At 49.1% G+C, this 8,768-nt stretch overlaps 1 protein-coding gene across 1 annotated transcript in view; it reads right to left on the reverse strand.

Moving 5' to 3' along the window:
* Nucleotides 1-629: 629 nt before the first annotated feature.
* The window catches only part of MLPH (melanophilin), a gene marked incomplete at its 3' end in the record, with an annotated part of 57,052 nt that continues 48,913 nt past the window's right edge, over nucleotides 630-8,768 (reverse strand). Inside the window, exons 9-13 of the mRNA XM_008059374.1 lie at nucleotides 5,379-5,564; nucleotides 4,927-5,082; nucleotides 3,284-3,376; nucleotides 2,325-2,402; nucleotides 630-727 (exon numbers count right to left, since the gene is read on the reverse strand). Coding sequence (XP_008057565.1) covers nucleotides 630-727; nucleotides 2,325-2,402; nucleotides 3,284-3,376; nucleotides 4,927-5,082; nucleotides 5,379-5,564 — 611 coding nt within the window. The remainder of the gene's footprint in view (nucleotides 728-2,324; nucleotides 2,403-3,283; nucleotides 3,377-4,926; nucleotides 5,083-5,378; nucleotides 5,565-8,768) is intronic.

Genomic DNA, 8,768 nt, shown 5'->3' on the forward strand with positions numbered 1-8,768 from the left:
AGTGGTGGGCACTAGCATGAGCACAGATACCCTGACAGCCCGGTCATATGCTTGGCTCATGACCCCACATTCCATTAGACCAGGACAAAGCTGATGTCCTTGTCACCATCAAGCCTTCAGTGAAGGCCAAACAATATCTTGAACTTTCTGTAAGACGGTCAGGAACTGTATACCATATTAAGACCATTTATTCATATTAAAATTTATATATATATTAAAATATTATATATATTTTTAAAAGTTGGTTTCAGAGGATCCACACAAGCATGTGCCTGTGTGCCTGGGCCTGGGCGGGGCCTTCTGCCCAGATTGCTCATGGCCCCCTCCCCATCCATCTCTGTCTTTTGAAGTCCTCCCTATTTCCACCCAGCTTGTGCCTTGGTTAGTCGACTACCCCACTTCCGAGCCAGCTCCCTCTTTGCACCCCTGAGCTTCCAACACACATTTACCACCACTACCACCATGTCTGTATACTTAAAGCAGCAAGCTCTAGTTGTCCAGAGCACCAACTCGCCAGACGCCGAGGGTGACCCGAGTGACACTGGGAGTGTTCTTTGGGAGTCAGGACACAAGACGTGCTCCACAGATTACAAAGAGCCCTGACTGGTCATTTCCTCTCCTGAGCTCACTTCCGAGGCCCTTGGGGTAAGGGAAACAGGGGAATCTTACCTTGACTTGGAGGGAAATTACTGAACTTTCTCCTCAGGAGATAGGGCAAAGCGGTTGCCTAGAAGAAAGAGGACATCTCCATGTATCATCAAATTGTAACGTTTAGAAACACTGTGAGTTAATTTTTGGATTTCTTATTTTTCTTCCAGATTCTAATTAGCCAGGTCTACTGTCTTCTGTTCTCTGGCAATATGTGAATGTCTAACAACCTTAGAATGCATATTTTCTATAAATCAAGCACCACATGCCTAAAATAAGAGATGGTCAGCTTTGGGGAAACTGCCAGCTTTGGGTGATATGGTGGTGGAAGGAGCACAAAGAGACCCACAGATCTAGGTTCAAAACGTAGTGCTACCTCCTTACCACTGTATGACTTGGGCAATTAACTCACTTCCTATCCTCTGTAAACCTTAGCCTCCTCTTCTGTAAAATGAGCCCGTCACTCTCCTTACAGGGACGTTGGAAGATCAACTGTGTCTAATATGATTCCCAGCTGCCCATGTCTGTGGGTCCCCACACCTTTTTGCCATCTTTTTTCTCCCATTGATCGCCTCGCTATAACCTCTCAGGTTGGTAAAGAGAGAGTCAAATGGCCCAGTTCCCCTAGAAATTCTTCCCAATGTCTGGTCCTCTGAGATTTTGCCTGGGTGGGTTTGTGCACTGTACCAAGAGGCAGTGGCTGAAGCCATCGGGGCTGGGCTTCCTGGAACAAGTGAGGAAGCAGCACTGCCCAGCGAAGGGCCTGGATGTCAGGGCAGGGCTGCCACTGTCATGTGCTATCTGTGTGGTCTTGATCAAGCATGTCCAACTCCCTGAGCCTGAGTTTGTTCAGTGTGACAGGGTTAATATCACTGTCCACTTGCCCAGTTTTGTAAATATCAAATGGAATGATGGATGTTAAAGAGATACTGTCTGCAACTGTGAAGAGCTGCCAGTGTACTTATAATGAGAAGTGGCTATCGATCCTTATGGCTTCCCATGGTACTGGGTGGCATGCAGGACCTGGAACCTACACCTGCCCACCAGAGGGTTCTGGCAATGGTACCCCAATCTTATTCCTAGCCACCCTACTAAATGAAGAACTCCTTCCTCCCGGGTTGACTTCTCTCTCCTGGCCTGTCTCCCCCCTCTGTGTGCTGCATCTGGGGGTATACTGCCCATACCCTCTATGTCCCTCGGCCATTTTCCTGCACATTGGCTCCTGCATCCAGCACTAGAGTCTGCTGTGGCTGCCCAGGGAGGAGCAGAAGAGCCTGGGAGTGCGCGTGTGGTACAGGCCTGGCCCTTCCCTGTGACTGACAGGTATGAAGAGCAAAACACCCAGCTTCCTTGCTCCTGAGCAGGATAACTCTGGGGTGTGACCTACACTGTCTCCAAAGATCCTAAAGGCCTGAGCCACAGTCAGCCTGCGGGTTTGGCTTAACATCAGATGCCTGTTGCCTTCCTTTCCCTATCTCACTTTCCCAATCCCCCTGGGCTTTCCTCAACAAACACTTCTGTGCACACTCTGTCTCAGCGTGTGCCACAGGGGAAGCCAGCCTATGGGAGTTGCAAAGATCAGTACCCCCGACTCCATGGACCTGCCTACTTCTGGAAAGTTGTCCCATCTGTTACTTTTTGCCCAGCTTCTCAAGCTTGAGTGGAATAACATGCACCTTGGCCTCATTTGAAGGGTCTGCATTTGGGTCCTCTGGACTCTTGCCAAGTTTCCCAGCAACACGAGGAAGAAATACCTGGAGGACAAGGAAGAAGTTTTACATTATTACTGCCTTTTTAAACCTCCAGCTACAGGGTGGAGAGTTGGAGTGGGCCAGCGGGACAGAGCTGAATGCTCTTGATACACTCTCCATCAGGAATGCAAGGATAGTATGGTGGCCCCCAATCAAATCCCTTCAGGGCTCTGGGACTAGGGCTGCTGGATTTAGCAAATTAAAATAGAGGATGGACAGTTAACTTTAAATTTCAGAGAAACAACAAATAATTTTTTATTATAAGTATATCCCAAATGTTGGATGGGATATACTTATACAAGAAAATTATTTATTGTTTATCTGAAATTCAAAGTTAACTGGGCATCCTGTGTTCTACTTGGTGACCCTCTCTGGGATTCTCCTAAGAATGTCGTTCATTCTTTTGCCAAATTCCTTTGCCAGTGTGGTCTTGTCTGAAGATTCCTGAATGGAATCAAGAGAAGAGGATGTTAGCCTCAGATCTCTGTTAGGAGGGCAGCTCCCTTGACATGACTGCCCTGCCATCTATTCTAGTCACACTCATTTTAGGACAGCAGTGTATCACGTCTTTTAACATGAGTATTATCATTCAGGTTGCTTCTTTTAGATTTTAAACTTTGTGTGTGTTTGAGACTCTCAGAGCAGTGGCTGAAGGCTCCCTCATAAAGAGCCTTCAGTTAGAAACAACTATAGATAATAAATAAAAAAGAATCTCAATATGGGCACAGTTTACTAATTAGCAATTAAGAAACCCAGACTAGCAGTTCAAGGGGAAGAGAGGTGGCCTGGCCCAGGGTTCCCACCTCAGGCCCACAGTGGCATGTGCTCCGGGGAGGTCTCCGGGGCACAGACTCACCCAGGGCTGCTGTGGTCCTTCCACTCACCGGGAGGTTTGACTTCCTCCGGGGCTTTCCTGAGGGTTTTACCGTTAGCCCTGCAGCCCTCAAGGCTGCAATCCTGGACTCGATATCCGAAACCTGAGAGGACAGCAAATGGACAGACAGACACTCAGGGTGTCCCATCTCAAAGTCACAAAACAGAGAGAGCAGTTGCCCCCCGTTCACTCGTGGAGCCAATTTTACTTATGTTTTTTCTTTAGATTGGCCCCCCGGCCACATGCCCTTCCGTGGCTGTCAGTTAGGGTTTGGAGTTTTCCTTGTGTGTCACCCCAGGCAGGATGACAGGAGTTCTGTGCACTTCTAGAAGTCTGACTCCCAACAGGGATTGAAGGAGAGGCCATCACTGTGGAAGGGTGGCATTGACTCCAAAAGCCACACCAACTAACTATTCTTCACCTGAACACTCCCTCACCCTTGCTGGCACCATTCTTGCCCTGCCCCCGCCCCTTCTCTCTTCTTAGGCAACTTCTCCCACAGTAGCTAGAGGAAGCTTCTGGAATGAAACCAGGCTTCATCACCTCCTGTTCAGATCCCTCCAGTGGCTCCTTAAAATTTTCTCTGTGGCTCTACAGGTCCTTGGCTCCAGTCTCAGGGTTTCACTGCTGATTCCTGAACACAAATTCAAACTATCCCAGGGCCTTTGCACTTGCCTTTCCCTCTAACTGGACTCCCATCCCCTAGATTTTCCAGCCTGGCTTCTTTCCCTAGTACTCCTCCTGATCACCTTATATAAGTTGCCCCACCCTGAGCATTTTAGTAGGTCATCCCTACTTATTTCCCTCACTTATTGTCTTCATAGCACTTTCTATGAACAGAAATAATCTTGTTGGTTTGTTTGTTGTCTATGTCCTTCTACTAAAAATGTGAAGGCAGGGGCTTGGTCTAAGATGTCTATACCCTACACAATGCTGGCCACATTCTAGGCATTTACAGATTATTTGCAAAGCAGGAAGGAATAAATAATCATGAGTCTGACATACTCCCCTTGATGTGAGTGGCTCTGGGGGAAGTGTCCTCCCTCCTCAGGGAGTGACAGGCACCTGCTGATAAGAGAAGGCAGGAGGAAGGGCGGTGGGGGCCAGCTGTCCCTGCAACCTGAGGGGAAGATCCTCTCTTCTCTGGATTGGGGAAGGACAGACAGTTCCCAAGTCACCTTGCTTGTCCCTGGGAGGCCCAGAGGCTTTGCTTCTGCCCATGACCTTTGTGCACTATGACATGTCCCTCATCCAGACTCAGCCTCAGCAGCCACAACTCAGGCTCACAGGATAGCACTCAGGCCACAGTCCGGTCCTGGGCCCTGGGCTTGTCCTAAATCCTAAACCTGCTTCTAGGTCCCCCTCATGGGACAGGGAGCGGTGTGTATTCAGCATCTTCCTCTCTTGGTGGAAAACCCTGCCTGCCTCTCACCAAGCTGAGTGGTAAAAAGGACAGGGGTGGTGGCCTTGGGGTGGTGAAGCAGGTGAGTCCCATAGAAACTCCCAAACTTGAACTCAGCCTTCACAGGCATGTACACTGGGACGACAGAGAGGGTGTGAGGCCTTAGGGTGGGCTGTTAGTGTTGTCAGACCTTCAGAGCCCGGTCATGGTCACTATCTATCTTTGTGGAACCTGTGAGCCTTCAGGGCTACCTCACTCTCCACCTGCTGGACTTCTGAGGCCGTCACAGCCACTCTGTCCTCCAGCTCTGACAGCTCCTCATCCGTGGTCCTGTTGTGCTGGGCGGGGTCTCCATGGCCCTGTGGACTCTTTTCCTGTCTGTGTGTTTGGCCTGCTGCTGTGCACACCTGGAAAAGAGAAGAACCAAGGCTGACTACCAGCAGGAGGGAGTGTGGGATCTCACCTGGACGGGGACTCATGTTATCCTGTTCTCTCCTCTGAACACTAGGAGCTGGCTGACTGGGAATTGGTCACCCTCTGTGGCCCTTGTCAAGGGATTGGTCAACCCCTGGGGCCCTGTGCTTGGCTGTCTGCCCTGGGGAGGGTGGTAGCTTAGTTACAAACCACTGGCCGACTGGGACTGTCCATCCCCTGCTCCTACCTCTGCTGGGTTTTACTGAGACCTCTGAGGGAGTGGTCTTACCTGTGGGTCTGTCTCGGGGAGGGCCCCGACAGAGATGCCCCTGTCCGACTCTGCCTCTTCATCCTTGCCCTCCTCCTCCTCAGACGAGGCCCCCTGGTCGCTGACGTTGCTGGTCAGCTCCTCCAGCTTTCTCTTCAGGGTTTCTTCCTCTATGTCAGCCCCTGTGTGCTCTCCAGCAACTAGACTCTGACAGGAGCAAGCAAGTGAATTCATGTTCAGTTGGTCGTCTGGAGACACAGAGCTCAGAGGCTGGGCTCTGGGAGATCGGCCTGGTCCCAGCACACTTGGGTCCTTGCTGGAGCACAGGCTCTGTCACTTCTCCATGTGAGCTTGTTCAAAGACCTCCAGAATCAGCCTCTGTGGGGCTGGGGGATGCTGACCACCACCCCTGGCTAAGACCCACCATTTTGGTATTTTTTTTTTCCTTCTCTTCCCTTAAAATTAATATTTTATTGCCATAAAACACACACATAAGAATTACCATCTTAACCATTTGTAAATGTACAGTTCAGAGGCACCAAGTACATTCACATTGTTGGGGGCAGCCATCACCACCATCCATCCACAGAGCTCTTCATCTGGCAAAACTGAGACTGTCCTCATTAAACACCAACTCTCCCTCAGCACCCAGTAACTACCATTCTAATTTCTGTGCCTATGATTTGACTACTCATATAAGTAGAATCAAACACTATTTGTTCTTCTGTGATTGTCTTTTTCACTTAGCCCCGTGTCCTCGATGTTCGCCCATGTTTTAGTTGGGTCAGAATTTCCTTCCCCTTTAAGGCTGACTGGTGAGCCCTACCACTTTTGAACAAGACACTGAAATTTCCTTGGTGGAAATTTTCATAGCAAGAGGACAATTCTTCCCTCTGTCTCTCAAATTGGGTCCTAAGCAATTTTTTCTGGTTCCCAGCCCCAGTACTAAGATGCTAAACCAAGACCACAGCTCTAGAGTGTTTATATCTGGCCTGCTGAGGCTGAAGGGGGTGTTGACGGTCTAGGCCTCAGGGTTCTCTCCGCATTTCCTGTGTTAGGACTGAAATACACAAATACCCTGTAAACTCAGCCCCATCTAGAAATGCTGTGTCACCTTAGAGGTCCAGACTGTGTCCTGGACTTACACAATGACCAGGCATTCATTTCCTATTTATTGCATGTCCATGAGCACCAGGCTTGGGGCAGGGTGCTGTGCCCCATTCTCATGTTGGCTTTGCCATAGAGATCACACTCCCAGACAGAGCTGGAGTGTACTGGTGACTTTTGGAAAACCACCGACAGAGTTGTAAGAACATCTCGGCGACATTTTCTATGACTCAGTGGGCAACATCATTTACAATGGTCCCTTCTTGAATTTAGAACCAGAAAGTCCGTCATGCTAGGTGAGTTTGTTTTCTCAGCCTGAATGAGATTTATATAACCCAGAATGTCTATTTATTTGCCTTGGCTAGGAAGAAACTCAGAGCTCATCTGAGCGGCCATCTGAGTTCAGACTCTGCTGCTTGAAATCATTTTTCAAAGTTGTGATCTTCGGCCATTATTTTTGGAGGTGGTGTGTTTAACACCAATTGGAGTTGGAGCATAAATGGGCTGGAAAGAAGGGAAGTAACACAAATTAAGCACCTCCTAGAGCTGGATGTCACATGTTTATTCCAGGCTGTTCTCTACTCTATGGGGAAAAGGGAGCATGGAGTCATGAACTTCTCTGTCTACCCCCTTCTGTGAGAAGCCAGTCTTGGACTGTCCTACTCCAGTGGCCATGCTCTGGCCAAGGATTCACTTAACAACTGTTTGCTGAATACCTGCACTGGGCCATGTTGCTCCTGATCCCATAAAAACATCCCCGGGGATGTGCGAGCAGAAAGGAGTCTAATTCTGCCAGCCGTCTCCTCTCTGGGCAGGCAGGAAGCTCATGGCAGCTGTTGTCTTCTGTGGACACTGACCAGCCTTTTGTGAAGGCATTTAGGTGCCAGAGTTATGTGATAAAAACACAAAATGGCAAGATTATCCCAATCACCTTTTATAGCCAAAATGATGCCACAGTGGGTGCTGAGATTTAGAAGATCCCCCATGTCAGTCGAGGCAGCACCAGTCTTTAAAGGTTGCTCAGGCCCAAAACCTTGCAGTTGGCCCTCTTTCTTCTCTTCCAATATCCATCCCTGCTGGGTCTGCCTTCACAAGGTCCCCCAGATCCGTATGCCTCCAAGTACCTTTGCTTCTCTGTCTGGTTGGACCGACACCTTCTCTGGCCTAGACTGTTCCTCCACCTTGTCCTCCCCATGGTCTGTTCTCAGTAGGATAGCCAAAGTGGTCCTTGTACCCTTAGCTAGCTCTCCTCACTCAAATCTCCCCATGTCTCCTAAAGTAAAAGGCAGAGGTTAGACACCTCATCCAGCCTAACCCCACCCCGGGTCCAGCCTCATCCTCTGCTCCCCTACCCCACACCACCTCACTTGTCCCAGCCACCCTGATCCCTACAGCCAAAGGGGCCATTGTTCCCTGTGCCCGCGACATTCTATTCTAGAAGCCACACAGCGACCCCTGCAGCTCTTCTAGCTCTCTGGGCAAATTTTACCTCTCAGTGGGGTGCCCTGATCATTCTATTTAAAATTGCACCCTTACCCTAGTTTTCCCCTGCCTCAGTTTATCTTTCTTTCCCTTTCTTCACCTTCTGACCTATGTTCTATTTGTTGGGTTGTGAAGGGAATGAAAATATACCATCTCAGAATATACGTCTTTGACATATTCCAAGTTGGTTATTCATAGGGACTGCAGACAGAGTAGTACTGAAAAGGGGTCCTTTGTAGGGAAGATCTGTACCTGTGGAGGAACCTCCATGAGTGAGGCCCCCTCTTCTGCCTTATTTATATGCCTTATCCAGGTCTAAGAAAGATGAGTTCTCAGGAAAAGGAGACTACTGTCTGTTCTTTCTGAGGGCAGCTCCAGGTAACCTGACAGACTTTCATCTGTGCAACAAGAAACCTTTCTGTCCCTCACTCCCTCATGATTTGTGCTGCTGCCTCTAACCACCATCTCCAGAATCCCCAAATCCCTTATCTTTCTGTTGCCTCAGGACAATATAAAACTTCTGTCATCAGCCCTTCTTTGAGTCTCATATTTAAGGGACTCCTGTGGTTATGTGCATGTTAATAAGGTCGTAGGCCTTTTCCTGTTAGTCTGTCCATTGTCAATTTATTTCAGCAACTTATTTTCATGTATTTATTTATTATGGACAGGGTCTTGGTCTGTCATCCAGGCTGGAGTGCAGTGGTGTGATCAGCCTTGAACTTCTGGGCTTAAGGAATCCTGTCTCTAGCCGGGCTCGGTGGTTCAGCCTATAATCCCGCTCCTTTGGGAGGCTGAAGTGAGTGGATTGCCTGAGCCCGCGGG

The sequence above is a fragment of the Carlito syrichta genome, unplaced genomic scaffold (genome assembly GCF_000164805.1).
Source record: "Carlito syrichta isolate Samal-C Ts95f unplaced genomic scaffold, Tarsius_syrichta-2.0.1 Scaffold304012, whole genome shotgun sequence".
Classification (NCBI taxonomy): Eukaryota; Metazoa; Chordata; class Mammalia; order Primates; family Tarsiidae; genus Carlito; species Carlito syrichta.